We start from the raw sequence: 21,685 nt of genomic DNA, 5'->3' as shown, positions 1-21,685 counted from the left end.
TTTCATGGGTTAGTTCCTTAAGGCACCTGTAAGTCTGAAGTGTTTTTGTCATTACCAAAGGTTCTATTAATTGACTATTTGAAGAGATAAATATCACTTCTGAGTCTTGTATTTTATCATAATCTCAGTACTCTTCATTCATTTAACCATTAATTCATGCGTGCATCAACACAGTCATTTATTTATTTAATTAAACAAGTGATAAGATTGTGGAAAGGCAACGTGATCTAATATTGAAATATATTAATTCTGCAGCAAGATCACTTTTGTTTGAATCTGCTTCTTGGTATATCAGTCAAACCTCACTGTGCCCAAGTGTTTTCATCTGGAAAATTTGAATAAAATACACATGCCTCACAGGGTTATCACTTTTATATGTTAAGATACGTGAGTTGCTTAGAAGAGTTCATGGTTTCTAATAATTACTAAATGATTTTAATACAAACAAATAAATATATGCTATTCAAAAGAAAGGTACTGTTTGCATAAATGCCGTATGTAGTTATTCCTGTATCATTTAAAAGCACAGGAAATAAAAGAAAAATAGAAAAGTGTGACTGCACAAACTGAAAAGCTTCTGTGCAACAAAGGAAACAATCAACAGAGTGGAAAGGCAACCTGTGGATTGGGAGAAAATATTTGCAAACCAAAAATATCTGATAAGGGGCTAATATCTAAAATATATAATTTAGATATTAAATTTGTACAATGCAACAGCAGAAAAAACCTACAAATAACCCAATTAAAAATGGGCAGCATGGGAAAGACCTGCCCCCATGATTCAATTACCTCCCACAGGGTCCCTCCCACAATAAGTGGGAGTTCAAGATGAAAAGAAAACCATAACATTATTGTTGGAACACAGTTGAAATAGTATAAGATTCACATAATAACAGTTATGAAAGAGAAAGTAAAATCTCTTTCTAGTTTCTGTTTAAGATCAAGGCAGACTTTTCCTAGAAAAATTACAATCATGTCCAGAGCAAACATTGGCAGCAGTTAAAGCATTATCATCATCAATTTTAATATTGTTTGTGCTGAAATTCTAAGCAAAGAAATAAATACCTTAAAAAAATTGGGGTTGAATTAGCACCTACAAAGTGAGCAATTAATGACTACATAGTAACTATCAATGCCTGTTTCCACCTCTCTTTAGATATTGATACGGTTTGGGTGTGTCACCACCCATATCTCATCTTGAACTCCCACTTATTGTGGGAGGGACCCTGTGGGAGGTAACTGAATCATGGGGGCAGGTCTTTCCCATGCTGTTCTCATGATAGTAAGTCTCACGAGATCTGATGGTTTTATAAGGGGGAGTTTCCCTGTACAATCTCTCTTCTCTTTGCCTGCTGCCATCCATGTAAGACATGACTTGCTCCTCCTTGCCTTCCATTATGATTGTGAGACTTCCCCAGCCATGTGGAACTGTAAGTCCATTAAATCTGTTTCTTTTGTAAAGTGCCCAGTCTTGGGTATGTCTTTATCAGCAGCGTGAAAACAGAGTAATATAGATATACAACATCCACTCATACCTTTCATCCTATACATAGATTAAAATACATGTTTACAATAAATGCACTCATCCCACACAAAATACCCATGTTTTCACCCTTTTACTGCTCCAGTTTCAAGTTCGAGATCTCATGGCTGTGTATAGTTTGCTCCATCAAATTCCAAATTATTGGTTATACTTTGCTTTCCTTAAGGGAAACAAGACAAATTATCCATTCTCAACACACCCAGGATGCAACGGCAGGGAAGAATAGGGTAACTAAGTAGAAACTAACATTCATTAAGTGGGAAATGTGCAACACACATGGTAATGACTGGAGGCTCACCTACATCAGCTCCTGTCCTAAACAAAGAGAGAAAAACTCCTGGCCAGAGAGGAAATGGATCTGATTTTTCAGCCACTCATCTTGATTCTTCTCCTCTGACTAGGGACTAATTTAGGTAGGAGCATGTGACTCAGTGATTGCCAAGGAAAGGTGAGGAGGAGCTCACCTCTGTGCTGAGAAGCTTATGTCAATACTTTTCCTCACTGATTCAAAACAGACTATGGGGAGAAAGAGAAACGTCTGACACTTTTTGGGGGTTGAAATGCCATGCCTACAACTGCTAAAGACATACATGAACAGATTTCTTTTTATATAAACTACATTTCACTTTCTATCATCACAATTAATATGCTAATTGTAGAACACTTTGAAAGTACACATAGGCAAAAACAAGATTCATAACATAAATTAATCTGAGGATATATCTTCCCAAAAGTCAGGAGTTTTCAGATTAAAAGATGTTGAGGAATTGCATTCTGAAAAAAATTGAGAAAGGCTTTAAAGTCACCACAGGGAAAAGAAATAGGTACTAAGCTTCAGGAATCAGCATGAAATATTAGTAATAATTGAGATCTGGACTACAATGAAAAAGTCAAATTTCTACACAATTATAGTGTAGAATTATATATTTAGTCCAAATATTACTTGAAAGTTGAGTAGATACGTTATTTTTAAAAAGTTATTGAAAATATACCCATCCCTTGCATGTTTAATCAGAAATCTGTTAGACACTTAATTCTGCAATTTAGAATAAAACCAACATATGAATTTATCTATAATTTAATGAAAACAAAAGTTTTCTTTTTTAAGGGCATAGACCAGCACCTTTTGGGACAATTTATCAAGAATTGTATTCACCCACTTAGGATAGATTATTAAGCTATTCTGATCACTTAAAACATCTTCCTGTTTTACTTTGTTATCTTTAACTAACTGTACCCATATGTTTAAAGTGGGGTAGGTATATCTACCAGTTATGGAATTTATAAATTTTTGAAAGTTACAGAAACATGTAATAAAATATCGTGATCCTTCAAAACTGGCATCCCCATAGACTCCCTTCTAAGAAAAGCATTTCCCTGTGCTCTCTACCCTAAGTCTCTCTTGGGATGTGTCATGATCCATTTGTTTTATGTCAAGATGAGTCTAAATGAGAAAAATAATTTGATGAGTTTGACTTCTATTGATTTCATGTTTTATTCTATTGATAAATTTAGTAAGCTTTGTTGTGTGTCAATGGATATGTCTTAGCTTTCTGTATCAAATGGAGTTTTCTACAACAAAGAACAGCTAAATCGGATTTCATGCTATCTATTTCTCTCTGATGTACTCTTAAGACTTATTTAAAAAGATGACCTGAGAGAGTTGCTAACAAATTCTTACCTCACAGAGTAATCAGGCAACTGGAAATTCTCTCTCCACCTAAGCATGGATGACAATAAATAAACTAACTGACTTCAGAAGCACAGTCAGACTTATGCTGAGTTATACTGAGGATCATAATTGTAAGAAGAATTGATAAATTTCATAAATTCAGATATCCCTAGAACGTATAGCATAGAAAGGCTAATTAAATAACTACTACAGAGGACAAGAGTTGAATGAGTTTTGGTGTTTCTATTAAGGGGATCCCCTTAGGGAAGCACCCTTTTGTATATAATTTGCATTACATAAATGGGAGTTTCACTATAATAAAACCAAAATGATGCAGAAGACATTTTCAAGATGTTTCACATTAGTTTATCCAAATAAAACAAAATTCAGTATAAATCAAAGACGTTTTTATTGTTTAAGCAAAGTACAGGCTCATTATATTTTAACAATGATTTTTAAAACTATATTGCATCTTTTATTTGTTTTCTCCAAATTCTGCTTGTAGTGACTTTAATTTTGCATTTGGTATTCCAGAAGAGCAGATTTTCTGTTCATGCACTTCTATCCATGTATATGTAGTTAGGAATCCTGAGTCGTATGCCTAAAAGAATATGAGTCAAAAGTATATATTAAGAATACATAATAAACAATTCTTATTGCAGAGGGTAACAAGAACAACGCATTTTATCTTTAAAGTAATGTAAGCTGGGCATAGTGGTACACACCTGTAGTCTCAGCTATTAGGAAGGCAGAAGCGGTGAGCTATGATCACATCACTACACTCCAGCCTAGGTGAAAGAGTAAGAACATGTTTCTTTTCTTTTTTTTTAAAGTAATACATAAGTTTCCTGAGTAAAAGTAAAACCTTTATTTCATAAACATGGATAGGACGGTACTTAGTAAATGCTAGACAAATAAGGTATTAAATTCCAACATATGATTATTTACTAGCTCTTTGTCTATCCACATCTATCATCTATCAATTATCTATCTTTACATCTATATTATCATTTATTTGATCCTTTTTCCTGTTTTACAGACCTAAATTATCAGAAAACAATACTTTTTTTAAAAAAAGTAATGTTTACTATTAGTATTCCTATTTAAGTTGGCCTTGGTTGTGCAAAACATATTCTGTGACTGTATAAGAAGTGTATTTTTGTACAGCACACGGACTCTACATGAGTTAACCCAACTGTATAAGTTCATTTTCACACTGCTATAAAGAATACCAGAGACTGGTTAATTTATAAAGAAAAGAGGTTTAATTGACTCAGTTCTGCATGGCTTGGGAGGCCTCAGGAAATGCATAATCATGGCGGAATGTGAAGGGGAAGCAAGGCACGCCTAATATACTAGCAGGAAGGAGACCTCAGGGTAAACTGCCATGCTTAAACCATCAGAACTTGTGAGAACTCCCTCACTATCATGAGAACAGCATCGAGGAAATGGATTCCATGAGCCAATCACCTCCCACCAGGATTCTTCCTCGACATGTGCATGGCGTTTACAATTTGAGCTGAGATTTGAGTGGGGACACAGAGCCAAACCATATCACCAACATTCTCTCATTTCCTTACAAATTTACTCTCTGTTTATTCAATACAGAATTGTATTGAAAAGACATTTAAAAAATCCTTGATATATGAGCTTTGTTCTTCCCTGGATGACTCTGTCACTTGAAAAATAATTTAGGAGAAATAATAGCAAATAGATATAATAACAAAAGGTAAATATCTACTCACCAAGGTGAGTGTTAGGACCACAGATTTCCATAAATAATGTGTTGGGCATTAGTTTGACCATCACCCAGAATTCTTGAGTCTTCTCTAACATGTACTATAAACTTCTATAGCTGTAATATGTTACAAATATTTCCCCATTTTTAAAGTGGAGACAATTTTCAGATTGAATATAAGGTTTCAAGTGGAATTGCCATGCTGGCTATCTAAATTTTATGAGGAATGCCTCATTGAACTTTGAACATTGTTTTGTGGGGCAAAGGGAGAAAACTGTGTGTGAATATAACAAACTATGTGTTCAGTGTGAGAAAGTATGACTAGTTATATTTTCTTATTTCTGAACTCAACTTGATAGTAACAGAATTACTATTAATAGCAAAACCTAGATATAAAGGCAGTTACCAGACTGGGATACAGGGGTGGTGGGGACAAAATATAGGTATCAGTAAGATATTTTTGATGTTGGAGAACTTGCTTGTGACTCAGGATTGAATGTGGCAAGGACAAAGTACATAAGCACTAACAATAAACTACTATTAAACTACTGGAAGGTTTCCTTGAAACTTCAAGAAAATAATGGCTCTCAGTGAATCTCCTGGAGATGCTGGTTTTGAAGGCATATAGCACCCACAAAATCCATGCTCAGTTCTGCTAATAATCTTTATTTGTTCCCTAGACAGAAACAGAATTTCCCCAGTGAGGACATGCTGAGACTTGAACCTCGTAATTGGTTTAGAATCAATGAAGGGAGGTAAGGTCAGATCTTGAGGACAGCAAGTATATATTATCCTGTATGGCTTTTGCCTTGGGGAGGGGAATTACCGAGTTTGAGAGGAGAGGAGGCTGCTATTCTCTAGCAGGTGTAGATGAGACACTTGTGCTGATCCAAAGGGCTTAGGGGAACCTGAATGTTCAACATTCTCAAGCACAGCCACCCTGGAGTCTCCACCCCAGGTCTTAACGTCCTACTTCTTCCCTATCAGAGTCTGACTTTAATATAGAAACACCAGAGATAAGACATAAACCAGGGCACACTGTTCTATTTTCTATCCCAGTTTTCCACAGGCAAAAGCCTTAGCAATTGTGATGGGATGACATGCCAGGGGCCAGGGCACTGCTGTTCCAATAATCCCCGTTCATAGAATGCCTGCTGTTTACAGGCGGGGAGATGTCCACATCCAGCATCCAGGCAGGGAATCTCCATCCTGGGAACACTTTGGGTACCAATTGCCTTTTCCAAGAAAAATAAAACAGAAAAACAATGACAAAAACCCCGGGATAAGAATGTAAGTATAGTTATTTCAGAGGTTCTTCCAGAGTATACTAGTAGAGTATCGGGAACTGAGACCAGGACAGGAAGACAGCCATGTAACTCTTTGTTATCAAGCACATCACTACTGCGCAAAACTAGTCCGTCACCCTGCTGGGAACTCTGGAGGCCTGCACTGCATGATGGCACTACGTGATGGGTGAGGGAGACAAAACCCCAGCAGTCATTGTTTGAAGGTTGTTGGCACTTCTCCCTGCGGTGAGGCTGAGCAAAGCGGGCTCCAGCAGCCACAAGAAGCCCTTAGAAAATGTCTGCAGTTGCAAGTCATTGGAGATCGGGTCAATGGGCCTTGACATAGGCCCAGGAGGGTAATAATGCTGGACACAACACCAGAGTTCAGTGCATTTCATTTTGATTCCAAGGCTATACGAGCTTCTTGAAACTAATGTTATAGTTTTTTCTCTTTTTACAAAATTTTCTGGAACACCTTGCAGGCAAAGTGGATTATCACCTCCTTAGAGGTACAACGTGTTATAAACTTTAGAGGTAATATCTTTTTAGATGTAATATTTTTTTTTTGTCCAGAGACTAATTCGTTTGTGTATTCATCCATTCAGTCAGCCTGCAATCACTCATTTAGGTATTTATTTTGGTGGAGTGAGAGGGAGTGAGCAGAATCAGCAATTCCATTTATTTATGGTTATGGATATATCAATAAACTCTTTTTTTTCTTCAGAAATGTTTGCACTTTACAGTTTTTCTAAAAATAATTTTATCCATTTCATCCTGGTTTTCACATTGGTTTACATGCAGGTGCTCATATTCTCTACTCTGTTTTTATCTCTATTTTCTCTGCATTTCATTCTTTGTGTTGTTGGTAGGACTTCTATTTTTTTATTGCTCCTGATCATCTGGATAGAAGTTTATCTGGCTAATTTTTTTTTCAAATAACTGGAATTTACTTTTAATAAATATTCTTATTGTTAGTCTGATTAATTGATTTCTACTAATTTATGCATCTTTCCTTTTTCTTGAGTTGACTATGTTGTTCTATACCAAGTATTAGGCTGTTCTATTAAAAACTGAAAGTTTTCTTCTAAACATTACTTTATAACACGCCACAGATTTAGACATCTGTTGATCATAGATTTAGATATTTGTTATTATATGTCATTAAACTACATATAGTAAACTTTCATAATTTCTTATTTGATCTAAGAACCATGTATTAAATAACTGTATTATTGTTGTAAGCATTGTTTAATTTTCAGACATGTGACATTAAGCTGTACTTTGGATATCAGTTTTTAATATTATATCTCATGGGACATAATCTGTAGTTAACTCTTTGAACTTATATTTTTTGCCAATAATATATTTATTTTAAATAAATGTTTTATAGGAGTTTAAAATGTGTTTATTTTTGTTGACTTTAAATTCATACTTGTCTAAAATAAACTTTTATTCATAAGTTCTTAATATCTGCTAATTTTAAAATGTTTTAATCAGTCAGTTTCTGAGAAGATTGTGTTAAAAATTTCCAACTACAATTATTACTTAACATAATGTTTGTTATTTTTCACTCTAAAAATAATTTGAGGCTAAACTTTAGCTGGGTATGTATTTGGGACAATTTTATCAATTTGACTATTTTTTTCCCTAATAGTGTACAACGAAATTTTTTTCTTATAGTTGTCTTGCTTTGATGCTATTTGCCTAGTATATAACTCATCCCAGTATACTTATTTGACTTGGAAATCTTTTCCCAGTCATATATTTTCAATAAATCTATAAATTGTGTTAAACATATCCTTTACACACATGTTCATGAATTTTATTTTAGTTAATATCTAATCAGAAATATTCTCTTCTCACTGAAACCTTTAACCCATACAGTTTTATGATTATTTCTATCATTTTTTCATGTTTTCTGCCACCATACTTCTATTATTTTAAATTTTATTTTGCTTTTGTGCTTCATTTATTATTATTATCATTATTATTATTATTATTATTATTACTGGCATATTCCATTGGACAGGTTGTTTTCTTTAGCCAACATGAACATGTAATATTCTGTTTTATTCTTACAGCAGTTACCTAACTTACATACAGCTATACTAACACTCTTTTCCAATATCTAGTGATATTGAATATCTACCATTTTTATCCAAGCAAGAAAAGAAATTTACAACACATCTCCCTATTTTCTTCCCATCTTACCCCTCATAATATATATCAGTTATTTAGACAATGAATTTTCACAAGACTTTACTCATCTTTACTTCGATATTGCAATATCCTCCTGAAGTCATCATTCTTCTTGCTATAATACATCATCTAAGGATTTTTTAAAATTGAGTATGTTAAAATATCTTTATTTTAAACTTTAAGCAATAGTTTACAGGCATATAAATAAATATTAGGTTAAAAAGTTTTTCTTTAACACTTTGACAGTACAGTTCCATTCACTCCGTGCCCAATGTCATTTTTCCAAGACTGCTGTCAGTCTAATTCTTGCTCTTTCCTGAAATAATCTGTTTTTTGCTATTACCATCTTCTTTCTCTCCATAATCTTTAAGAATTTTTCTCTGTCTTCAATTTTATTAAATGTTATTATCATGATTCTAGTTGTGTATTTTTTGTTCAAAATAGTCTATTTAGTCCTCTATACCTGTTTTTGTTTTGAGGTCTTATGATATTGTATAATTATATTATGAAATATCATTAAGTTGAAATATTCCTTTTCCTTTTTCGTTATTGCTTTACCCTTCTCACTCTGAGATGGCATTATTACAGAACTATCTCACAGAACGTCTCCACTTATAGCCCTTAGCCTTCTCCAGTTTCCTCCACCAACAACATGAATCTTCTGTATCCTACAGAGATTTTCACATTTTTTTGTATTGGTTATTGAGCTTGGCTTTGACGCATATGAATCTTTCTTGACTTAGGTTTCTATCAGCATTGCTATATTAAACTATAAAAGACATACACTTGGTGATGCAGATAGAGACATAAATATAGGTGTAGACATAGATATCGAAGTAGGTATAGGTACCTGCATAGCTCTAGGTACACTTATAGATATGGGTATTAGCCATCTCTAGGCTTGCATGGAACAGCTTCCATATGCTGCTGTTCACAATAACGAGCAGTACTGACAGTGTTATCAAAATATTGAAATATTTATTTATATATGCTGCCACTGTGCTCAGTGCTTTTGATGTCTTCCCATTTAAACTCTTAAATAGTCCTATGTGTTATTAGGACTGTCTTACAGAGGAGAGCGCATAGGCTGAGAAAGTTTAAGTAATTATTATACACCTTGTAATTGATAGACCTGGTATTCAAACAAAATGTTCTTGACTTCAATGCTCTTAACTTCTACACATCATGGTTTAACATTGTAAAAATCATATTAAGGAACTGTCGCTTTTCTAGGAGGTTATTATTATTCAGCTAGGATATCATATTCCCTTTCTACCCACCTGCTCTCTCCTTATGCTGCATGTGTGTCTATAAATGTGTGTGATTCCAGTAAGTCTTTGCAATAACTTGATAATCTCTGCTGTCTCTCATTTTTACCTTCTGCATGCCATGGGATCTCTGATCCCTGTGCAGTTCCCTACAATGAATTTGCTTTATTTTTCCCTGATAATTGCCTTTTTTATATATTATTTTCTTTTTGCTTTGGGATCAACCCTCATAGGGCTTATTACATTTGGCAGTGGCCTCGAGGCACTCACGCTCTGGCTAGAAGTGAGTGAGTGGTAACATGCAGAAAGAATGAGGGCTTTCCCTTGAACTCAGGTGAAACAATCTAAGCAGTTCCCCCTCCCCTCCATACACACCCCCAATAAGGTAGAAAGTCCTGGATGCTGTCAGTTACGCAGTTATCAAAAAAAGTGGCATTACAGAAATCGCTGCACTTCTTTTGGCCTCATTTTCTTCATTTAAAGAATGATAAGATACAGTAAGATCAAGGATTGCAACTGAAATACATACAGAGGCGGGGCAAGTAAGACCTAACAAATCACAACTATATCCTGTGTCCTATTTAGTAAAAACTGGTGTCTTAAGAATGCTGATAGAGATGCAAAACTTCATATTCATGCAAATGAAATGGAAAGTAGTGTGGATATTTCCTTTTTTTTTTTTTTTCTCCTGAGACGGAGTCTCACTCTGTTGCCCACGCTGCATTATCTCGGCTCACTGCAACCTCTACCTCCCAGGTTTAAGCGATTTGCCTGCCACAGCCTTCCAAGTAGCTGGGACTACAGGCATGCACCACCACACCCAGCTAATTTTTGTATTTTTAGTAGAAACAGGGTTTTACCATGTTAGCCAGGCTGGTCTTGAACTCCTGACCTCAGGTGATCCACCCACCTCGGCCTCCCAAAGTGCTGGAATTACAGACATGAGCCATTGTGCCTAGCCGGATATTTTCTACATAGTGTCAGGGAGTAGGTGAGGGTGTTGGAAATTGTGGTGAATTAGCGATTGCCTGTGGCTCACACCTGTAATCCCAGCACTTTGGGAAGCCAAGGCAGGTGGATCACCTGAGATCAGGAGTTCAAGACCAGCCTGACCAATATGGTGAAACCACATTTTTACTAAAAATACAAAAAGTAGTCAGGTGTGGTGGTGCGTGCCAGCTACTTGGGAGGCTGAGGCAGGAGAATCACTGGAACCCGGGAGGTGGAGGTTGCAGTGAGCCGAGATCATGCTGCTACACTCCAGCCTGGGTGACAGAGCAAGACTCTGTCTCGAAAAAAAAAAAAAAAGAAAAAAGAAAAGATATATATATATATATCAAAAATTGACTGCACATATCAATTATAAAACTATTTTAGAGAATATTTTAAATAATAATTCACTAAAAAGTAAAAATATATTTTGCCTTAATTTTTGAAAATTATTGTAACTATAACTATTTGGAAAAAATTCTGCTGCTATATATATTACTACTTTCTGAAAATATATTATTTGCAAATTTATCTAATCTAAAACTGAGAACAAAATTATTTTATGTTTCATTTCTTGTCTTGCAAATGTAAATGGAAACATGGTAGGACATTTCCTTGTACCATATTAATTATAACAGAGAATGGACACTCAAAGGAAGAATAGGTAAATCAGGTAGTTAGTATTTTAAAAAAGGAAGATTTTCATTTAACATTTCCTTTTATGCACAAAAGCTTGGTACTCTCCTCAAAATGTATTTAAGTCAGATAAATCCTGGATGTTAAGTCCTACCTTAACATCCAGGTTACTTTCACCAAGCAAATCATGGCTTTTGTTAGTTTCCAAATCCACATAATAAAAAATCATAAAAAATCATAATAAGATTAAAGTATGTGCTAAACAGTCAAAGCTATTAAGTTCATGTGATGCTATTAACTTATATAATTATAAAAAAAGGCTGGGCGCTGTGGTTCACATCTGTAATCTCAGCACTTTGGGAGGCCAAGGGGGGCCGATCACCTGATGGTAGGAGTTTGAGACCAGCATGGCCAACATGGCAAAACCCTGTTTCTACTAAAAACATAAAAAAAAATAGGCAGGCGTGGAGGCACACACCTATAATCCCAGCTACTCTGGAGGCTGAGGCAGGCTTGAACCCAGGGGGCTGAGGCTGCAGTGAGCTGAGATCATGCCACCTCATTCCAGCCTGAGCAACAGGGCGAGACTTCAAAACACACACACACACAGTATGTCTAACTCATAAGAGACTTTCACATATCTGATTTAGCACACTGAAATAACATTCTGTTTGTACTTATTAATGGTTATTTTGACATGGAATATGTAGATTTACCCTTTAGTTTAGCTTTCTGTTTTCCAAATATGCCGTCCTCCAGGAATGGAAACTTGTTTTTTTCCCTGAAATAGCAGTGAGTGGACTTTGTGGTACAATACTTATAGTACAAAGGTGGCTTCTGTACGGAGCCTTTACACTTTTAATCTTGGGGTATATCTTCATAAATGTTCCTGAAGTTTATATTGATTTATAGAGGATGATCTTATAATCAGTCAAGTGATTATAAAAATTATTTATATACACTGCAAAGTAAACGTCACTTCAAAGTAAATATCATACACTGCGAAGTAAATATCAATCAAAATGAAAATAAATTTTTTTCTGAAATTTTGATACGGACTGATGGATCATGTATGTGAAAGTGCTATTAAATAACTGGTTAAGGAAGTGCTATGAAAGTTCTTTCCCACAAGAGGCTAATATTCTTGTGCTGTCTAAGAATACAACATATTTGTACTTCTAACAAAACCAGATTTTATTTGTCCCTAGTGGTGATCATAAAATGTCCTGCTTGGTTTAAATGTAAGATTTCAGAGATTTTGATATGCCTTCTATTTCATGGAGACTTTCTATTTTTTCTTTTTTTTTTTTTTTTGAGACGGAGTCTTGCTCTGTGGCCCAGGCTGGAGTGCAGTGGCGCGATCTTGGTTCACTGTAAGCTCCGCCTCCCGGGTTCACGCCATTCTCCTGCCTCAGCCTCCCGAGTAACTGGGACTACAGGCGCCGCCACCACGCCCGGCTGATTTTTCGTATTTTTTTAGTAGAGACGGGGTTTCACCGTGTTAGCCAGGATGGTCTCGATCTCCTGACTTTGTGATCCACCCGCCTCGGCCTCCCCAAGTGCTGGGATTACAGGCGTGAGCCACCGCGCCCGGCCGGAGACTTTCTATGTGTTAGGATACACCTATAGATTGCTGAAGAGCTTCTTCAATATTGCTTAAAACCAGCTTCATGTAAGAGTATTTCAGATAATTTTCAAAAAACATTCCTATAATTACCAGCAAATCACTTGTTTTTGAGAAACTATATTATGACATATATTTTTAAATACAAAAACCTTTACACTTCATAATCATGTAAATAGTTATGTAAAAATCAAAAAAATATTATAATATGGATGTGTCAGTAGCACTATTATATTTGAGTTATTTTTTGTAGCACCATCTCTTTCACTGATAGACAACTTTTAAGATATGCTAGTACTGGAGCTTAATTAACAAAGGAGCCCTGGTAGACCTGTAGTTTTATTTTTTTCTATAGAGAAGTACACATATGTAGACAAATACTATGTGCATTTGAATTGGAATGGCATGTATCCTACACTAATTCTTTTTAGGATTTTGCAAGTCCTTCTAATCTTTCATTGTTAGGAAGGTGCAAGCTAAAAAATAAAACCAACTTACTAATGACACCTTCTTTGGGTTCAAGTGGCTTTAGTTCTGCACCATCTTCTATAGTAGTCACTATTTCAATGTTAACCTTGGGGAACTGCGACAAAGCACCGTCTTCCAGGACGGCGCACTCAACTCACAAAAGCTATCAGTTTATATGCTCTCCCTTTCAAAATAACGACATCTTGTAATTTGACCATATGTGTGCACAACCTTTTCTTGGAGAAACTGAACTTTTCCCATATGTTGGTTTTTCTCAGAAAGAAAAATCTTATGGGTCCCTATTAGGGAGGTAGCATTACTCAGCAAGTGCGGATTCTGGAACTTAAAAATGAGAAGGCAGCTTGCCAAGTAAACAGGATTTCGTGGATGGCGAAGAGTGTGTATGGGTCTGTATGAAGAAAAATGAATGGAATCATCAATAACAGTGTTGCACCTGCAGCCTGGGAGGAGTAGGGTAGTGCAGCAAGGGCCGCAGCATCTGTTTTGGCCCAGTCTCTTGGTTGATTATCAGAGCACCTGAGCCGGCCAGGCCTCTTGCCTGTCCTAGGTCCAGAATGTGCACACTCACTCCCTCAGCACTAAGGTTTCAGCAAAATTTCATGCCTCAGCCCCACGCATTGCCCAAGAAAGCACTGGACATTAAAAAGATCAGCGGGAAGCCAGAGGATCCCTTTTAGCCAGCAGAACAGCCTGGGTAACATGGCTAGACCCCCTCTCTAAAAAATATATAAAATAAAATAATTAGCCAGGCATCATGGGCTGTGCATGTAGTCCCAGTTACTTCAGAGGCTGAGGTGGGAAGCTCAGTTGAGCCCAGGAAGTTGAGGCTGCAGCAAGCTGTGATCCAGCCACTGCGCTCCAGCCTTTAATTCAAAAGAAAAAAAAAGAAAGAAAATAGAGGCCACTTCAAATACACGCATGGAGAAAAGGTTAGGACACTTTCACCTTCCCTATGATTTCCTTCTAATTTCCTGTCTCCTGATAAAAGGACTACCTGTCTAGCAAGGTAGCCACTTCCTTGGCAGGTTACAAAATCTGTGTCCTGGGAAACTGATATGGGCAAAGAGAGAAGAAGAGGGTAGGTGAATGAGTGCATTTATCGTAAAACCAAGTGTTTTTTTTTTTGTTTTTTGTTTTTGTCTGCCTTCAAACTGTGATTGAGAAATGCAGTAGCTCTCTCTAAATAATTTTAAATGTTGCCACTTCGTAGAACTGCGTCATTTTCACGAATAACGCATATTTTGGATGTAAAGAAAGTACTATCCAACCATAAGGAAGATTCCAATATTCAACTGTCAACTCTTGTGACTGGTCCTTTTGCAAGACCCCCACCCTCTCCTCTACAGAGGTGCATTTTCCAGGCATTCTGTCATCTGCATATCCCTCTGTGAAGCGGCCTCACTGATCTTTGAAGGCTTTTGCTTCCTTAAGGCTGGAGAATTTCTTCCTCAAGTCCAGGACCAACATTGCCCACCACCTCACCCCGCGCTGGCACGAGCACCTCACGTGGGTCACAGGACTCCCAGGACCTTCTGCGTGTTTCCCCTAGATCCTTTTACAAGTAGGTGCGTGAGCGGATACTCCCCAATCTCCCTTTATCCGCTCACCTCTCGCCCTTTGCTCAAGCTTGCAGCTTCTCTCACAGGCCTCCAACTCTGCTGGACTTGGCGTATTCAGAGGCGCGCAGCCTCTGTCCTCTTTCCTCTCTCCCCCATTTCTTCTGTCCCCCCCACCTTCTCTCTTTCCTCCTCTCACCACTCTCTTCTGTCCCCTCCTTCTCTCTCCTGTCTCTCTTTTCTCTCCCTGCTCTTTTCCCTTTCCTCTCTCTCCTTTCTTTCTCTCTCCCTTCTCCCTCTGTCCTCTCTTCCCCTTTCTCTATCTCTTACTCGGTCCATGTCTTCCCCCTTCTCTCACCTCTCTCTCTTCACGTCTCCATCTCGCTCCACTCCCGGGTTGACCCATGACCCACCTTTCATTAAACGGATGCACAACACACGCGCGCGCGTATATGCGCGCGCACACACAAACACACCAACCCCTCTGCTCAGTCACTTTACCCCACCCTGGAAATCGAGGAACCAGCAGCTCGGTGCGGTGGTAGGAGGCCCGGGGGCCCGTATGAGTCTCTGAATCCCTTCCAGACTTGGGGGTCACCTCATCGTCCCTCATCCCAACTTACTGGCAAGAGACCTCCACCCGCTCACAGCCGCTGCGCTAGGCGTGGGCAGGACCGCGACGAGCAACCCACGCCCCGCGCGCACGTGGGCGCCCCAGCAGCAGGTGCCGGGAAGCCGAGGCCGGGCCAGAGCAGGGAGGCAGCGCCCGAGCCTCGAGCGCTCACCGGACTCTTCTCATGGCCCTTTCTCCTTTCCTCGGCCTTTCGGGGCCACCCTAGTCTTCACAGCTCAGCGTCTGCTACTGACCCCCCGCCCCCCGGCGACCCCGCCATTGCCATTAGCTCTTCCTACCACGGCTTCTTCCCGCCACAGTCCTCAACCCGAGCCCCAGCCGCGGCGCGGGTGTGCGTGACCGGACGGGATGGCCTCCGTAGTCCCGGGGTCCGGCGAGCTCGGCTGTGGTCTGCGTGGGCCGCGTCCGCAGAGGCCGAGGAGGGAGGGCGGGACGGAGCCGGGAAAGGGAGGAGGTGCCGTTGCGGCGCCCAGGGAGGGACTCCCCGCACCCCCGCACCCCCGCACGTTCCAGCCCTTCCCGGAGCTGCCTGGCGGTTGCAGTTATTTCGTATTCATTGATTCGCATTTTACAAGCCCGGGCTCTTCCGGTGCTGTTTCCTCGCAACTCTAGTCTCTCAGACTTCAACGCGCCGCGCGCGCCTGCAGGGGGAAGTGGCGCGAGGGAACGGGGGTCCGTGTGTGCCTTGGGGTGGTTTTAAACACTTCGAGGTGGGGGGGTTAATTGCAAGAAGCCCGCGTCTTTGCAGGAGCAATTTGGTGGAGGGCACTCGGCATCAGGCCCGGTGCTCAGCCGCGGAAACTTTTACCGCCGCCTTTCCCTGGGGCGCGCCCCTGCCGTGTCTCCCAAGCTGAGCTCGGAGTCCGCGGCGAAACCTGCGTCCCGGGGAGAGAAGGAGGGGGGCGCCCAGTTCCTTTACGCGGACGGAAAACAAGGGGTGGGAGGCACAGAGCCCGCAAGGTCTAACCTTTAAAAAGTGAAACACCAAACCCCACAAGGGATTTTCACACGAAGGCCCCTCCAGCTTCCACGCCTTCCGTCCGGCACGAGGATCCGGCTCGGGATTTGCGGCTGCATCCTCTCTCTGCGCCCTGGCGCGCCGAGCCGCGGATCCCAGCCGGGTCCTCACCCCTTCCCCGCCCCTCCCCCAGATCCGCGCGGTTGGGATGTCCTTGCTGCCGCCGCCGCGGCCCCATTCCGCCGCGCACCAGCCCCGGGGCGCCGGCTACGCGCAGCGTCGCTATCCCACCCAGGCTCCGGGCTTCCAGGAGGGTCTCGGAGCCCCAAGCCATGACTAAGGCGCCCATTTGGTAACTCTGCCCTCTTCCGGCTCCTTCCTCCTCCCTCCCTTCCCCGCCCCCCCTCCCCGCCACCCCGCTCCCCTGCACCGCCCTCCAGCCCGCCTCCCAGACGCCCACCCGCCCGCTCCTCTTTCCGCAAGATCGCAGAGGTGGCGCGCAGCCCGGCGAGCCGATGACGGACCCCTTCCTCCTGCCTTCAATGCCTCAGCGGAAGATCCCCAAGGGCTGGAGCGAGGAGCGCTGCCGCTGGACATCCTCCCGGGGAGGCTGCTCCGACCTGCTGCGCGGCGCGTCTGAGACTGGGGACTGAGCCATCCCTGCCGCCGCCGCCGCCCGCTCCGTCGCTGCCGTCGGTCTGGACTGGCCCCCACCTCACTGCGCCCGCTCCCCGGCACCAGCTCGGGGGCGTCCCGGGGCTCGCCCCGCGCTCGCCGCCTGCCTCGCGCCGCGTCCTCCCGACCCTGCGGCGGCGACGATGCCCGGGAGGAGGGTCCTGACGGCGGCGGCGCGGATGGTGGCGGCCGGCGCCCGGGTGTGATGCGAGCGTCACGGTGGGGATGCTGCTGGCTGCGCGGCGCTGAGGGCCAGCGAGAGCGAGAGCCCGCCCGGGGCGGAGGACGGACTCATCCGGATCTGGCTACAGCGTGGGCTCCGAGCTCCCCCTTCCTTTTGGTCTCCCTCTCGGGCCCCCTTTATTTCGTTCTTGCTTTGCGTCTCTAACACCTCTCGACCCTGTCCTCCCCCCGCCACTGGAAGTCTTCCCGTCTCTAAATGGAATTAGTGGAGCCCGGAGCCTCTGGTGTAACGCACAGACATGATCCATGGGCGCAGCGTGCTTCACAGTGAGTACCCTGCCCGCCGCGCCCGTGCGCTCCCGGAGCCAGCCCTCCCGCCCCTTTCCAGCGGCCGAACGCGCAGGAAAAGCCTCTGCGCTGCGCTCCGGCGGACCCTGCAGTCCCGCGCGGGTTGGGGCCGACGTAAACTTTCTGTATTGCAGCATCGTGGAACCGGGCGTGGGGGCGGCGCGCGGTCAGCCGTCGCGCGATCCCACAACCTGCCGGGGAGAACGGGCTTTCGGTGCGCAGGAACCCCCCCGGGGGTGGAGAATAGCGTGCAGTTCAGGGATGGACACGTGCGGCAGAGATTGGCCCAAGCGAGGGCGCAGGTGGAAAGCGGGAGAGAGCGGATGATACCTAGTGGGGTGAGAGGAGTCTTCCTCTTCCAGGGGCTCCCGGAGCTCGGAGGGCCCCTGTTCGCAGTCCGGGAGGTAGCAGAAGGCACACCTGAAGCCGGCGCTGGAGGGAAGGGCGAGGGTCAGCCTCCACCCCTTTCCGCCCGGAGACCGCTGATGTCGCTTTATGGGTGTGTGGTAACGCGGGCAGTGTAGGGGTGGGAAGGAATGAGAGGAAAATAGTATCACCAGTCATCGAGTAAAAGGCAGTATAAGAAAATGTGTGGTGGAAATTTATCATTACTAAGCAAAGATGAGAGTGTTGATCGCGAGCCACGCAGTTAAGAGAGGGCTTTGCTGATGAGTTAAACACAGTACATGGTCTGTAATGTGATTTCACCGAAACAGGAAGAGTGGAGTAAACAAATACACATCCTGATGCCGAAGGATGTGTACCTGTGTGTTCTGGGTGTGAGCAGAAGCACGACAAATTAAATTGATTTTTTTTCCCCTGTGGAAACACACAGTAACAGCAGCAGCCAGTGCCTTAATTTAAAATGCAAATGAACTGACTAGAGCATAAAGTAACACACAGTTTATAATATTTTAAATATTAATATCAAGACCTAGATACCTTCCTTATAATAATGTTTAAGTATAAATGTATAAGCCTGTGATGAGCTTTAATTCAGAAAATATTTGTGAGTTGTGCTCTCCCCCCAATTCATTTTAAGTGAAAATATGAAAACATATACCTTTTATGTCATTGGACAACAAAATGAATAAGAAAAATAAAATAGAAAAATCAAATTATGAAGACTAGCTTACTTACTATTTTGCTAGTGTTTCATCTTGTAAAAATGTTGATTAGATCAAGAATATGGAAGTAAAACAAGTTTAGATTATAATGGCATTGCAGATTCACTGTTAAGTTACAAATCAGAGTCTCTTTGACACTGGAAACCTGACTCAATATAATGCTTTTGAAAATCACCTTTCTCAAATTAATAATCAATTTCTATAGATTGATTTGGTATTAAATCAAGTTAAAGTTAGAAGAGATTAATTTCACAGCTTAGAAAGTGCTGAGGGATGGGGTTACTTGGAGGTTCAGAACATTTTTGTAGGCAACATTCTAGTAATGCTGCTTAATGCCCACAATCCACATTAATCTGTTTCTTGCTTGTTCCCCTCCCCCACAGCCTGTAGGATTTGTCTAAGTATTTATTTTCTAAAATACAGCCACACTGCAGTGTGTCAGGAACAGTCATGGAGCTGTTCTCATCGTTTGCCTCTCCTTTTCCTCCTTTTTACCTTCTGGCCCCTCTCTTCCTTCAGAGATGCTAGCAGAGCCATTCCCTAAGGGCAGTTTAGATACAGTGTGACTCCTGAAGTCCCACTGTACTGTGTGTGACATGAATAAATTGTCATGTTGCCTTTAGAGTGAACGATGTATTTGCCTTAGGAGTTTGGGTCTCATCCATTCTTAACTTGCATTACTTCCTTAAGGGAGTCCCAAGGTTTCCTGATTTGTACATTTCAAATTGGTTTTTCCAAGTTCTGAATCAACTTCTAACAGTTAACAATGATACAGTTAATCAGCTTTGATATTTTGTCTTGAAATTATGTTATGTTTTTATGGGATTTGATCATTTCAGTGTATTTTAACTCCAATTTTTCTTTTCTGTTTCAGTTGTAGCAAGTTTAATCATCCTCCATTTGTCTGGGGCAACCAAGAAAGGAACAGGTGTGTTTACTTAGAAAAATCTAGTGGAAGACCTCGAATTATTTTGTATTTTCCTATTATCCTTCTACTCTTAATATTCCAGAATATCTGAACCTGCTATAATGTGTATAATTGATTGGTTTGGCTAAGACAACATGTAAAAATTAATTTACTAATGGATATTATAAGAATGTCCTCTCTATTTTTAGTATAATAGAAAAATTGGATGATGGCTCTTTTTAAAACATTTTTTTTAAAACAGAAAAGCAAACCACCTCAGAAACACAGAAGTCAGTGCAGTGTGGAACTTGGACAAAACATGCAGAGGGAGGTATCTTTACCTCTCCCAACTATCCCAGCAAGTATCCCCCTGACCGGGAATGCATCTACATCATAGAAGGTAAGGGGAGACAGTGCCAGAGTTAAGAGAGCACTAAGCCAAAACCTGGCCATCTCTCTGCTTTGGATGAAGAATATGCGTATAGGCATTACAAAATTGATTTGGAGATCATGCGCAAAAATATCTCTGAGTGAATCAAGTAACTGTAAAATCTGGAATCAGGCTAATTATTGAAATTCTTAGTAATGGGTTATGAACAAGCAAATTCGGTGCAATAAAAACAAATGAACAACTTAAGAGTTTATTTTGCAGTTGGCTTAATTGATTTAGAGTTCTAATGCCATAGAATAGATGCATAGTTGGCACAATATTAACTAATGTGTAAGTTTGAGAAACTAGTATTTTTTTTAGCTCAACAATTAGTAGAATAACCTGCATGTTACATTTTCTTTAATATTATAAAGTACAAAAATCATATTAATGTCAAAGATCAATCAATAGTCACATTTTCTAAACACCGGTCTGAAAGATAGTTACCTTATTTATGTTAACAAGTAACATCTCATTTTAAAGTCAAGGTCGGGATTGTAAATTATGACACTTTCTTTCATGACTTTTTTCCAACATGAAAGATAAATGGTGTTGGAAAGAGACTTCTCTTTGAACATTTCCCATTTACACTAACCTTGTAAACATCTTTTTTTTTTTTTTTTTTTGAGACGGAGCGAGAGTCTCCTGATTTCCAGCGATTCTCCTGCCTCAGCCTCCTGAGTAGCTGGGATTACAGGCATACGCCACCATGCCTGGCTAATTTTTGCATTTTTGGCAGAAACGGTGTTTTACCATGTTGGCCAGGCTGATCTTGAACTCTTGACCTCAAGTGACCTACCCACCTTGGCCTCCCAAAGTGCTGGGATTACAGGTGTGAACCATGGCTCCCTGCCAACACCTCTCTCTTAAGTACAGCTTTTAAAATGTAGAAGCATTTCATCTGGTGATGGAAGTTTTCAGTATTCCAACTGTTAGTACCTAATAGCCTAAAACTTGGAAGCACCCCCCTCCACACACACACACACACACACACACACACACACACGCACAGGCAAAACTGTCTTAATGTAAAGATATATGCTCTATTATAAATGGGGATACATTCATTTGATAGAGTTTTCAAAGGAGCAGACTTTCTATTTACCTAATTTTAAGAATCTCTATTTAGAAATGATTATTTTTGTTGGTAATTATTGGGCCAAAGACCTTCCCCCACCCTTAGTACTTGAAGTTGAACTTTCAGGAAAAAGAAACCACACTGTAAGAAGGTAAAACAATAAGCTCTGCTATTAAAAGGATAACACTGAAAACCTAAGGTCTGGCAGTGCAAATTCCTTTTACGACTGATAGAAAAGGTACTTGCTACTTGTCTCATAGGACTTAACAATATTCTCTGGGGACTATGTCCGTTTCCCTAAACAATCTGTAGGGGCCCCAGGATTAGCACAAAGTAGTTGCAGC

The 21,685-nt window shown here is 40.9% G+C and overlaps 1 protein-coding gene and 1 long non-coding RNA gene across 2 annotated transcripts in view; one reads left to right on the top strand and one right to left on the bottom strand.

Moving 5' to 3' along the window:
- Nucleotides 1-3,605: 3,605 nt before the first annotated feature.
- Nucleotides 3,606-16,677, bottom strand: LOC112611586. The gene is made up of 2 exons (XR_003116696.1): nucleotides 16,603-16,677; nucleotides 3,606-3,816 (listed from the first exon to the last, which is right to left on the bottom strand). It is a non-coding gene; the product is annotated as an uncharacterized LOC112611586 (long non-coding RNA).
- Nucleotides 16,678-18,019: 1,342 nt separating this feature from the next.
- Nucleotides 18,020-21,685, top strand: part of NETO1 (neuropilin and tolloid like 1) — a 120,951-nt gene continuing 117,285 nt past the window's right edge. The window contains exons 1-3 of the mRNA XM_025365347.1: nucleotides 18,020-18,300; nucleotides 19,801-19,854; nucleotides 20,096-20,233. Of these exons, the coding sequence (XP_025221132.1) occupies nucleotides 18,123-18,300; nucleotides 19,801-19,854; nucleotides 20,096-20,233 (370 nt within the window). The 5' untranslated portion in view covers nucleotides 18,020-18,122. The remainder of the gene's footprint in view (nucleotides 18,301-19,800; nucleotides 19,855-20,095; nucleotides 20,234-21,685) is intronic.

Source organism: Theropithecus gelada, chromosome 18 (assembly GCF_003255815.1).
Source record: "Theropithecus gelada isolate Dixy chromosome 18, Tgel_1.0, whole genome shotgun sequence".
Classification (NCBI taxonomy): Eukaryota; Metazoa; Chordata; class Mammalia; order Primates; family Cercopithecidae; genus Theropithecus; species Theropithecus gelada.
Note: the sequence above shows the minus strand (reverse complement) of the source record. Positions and strands in the feature narration are given on the sequence as shown.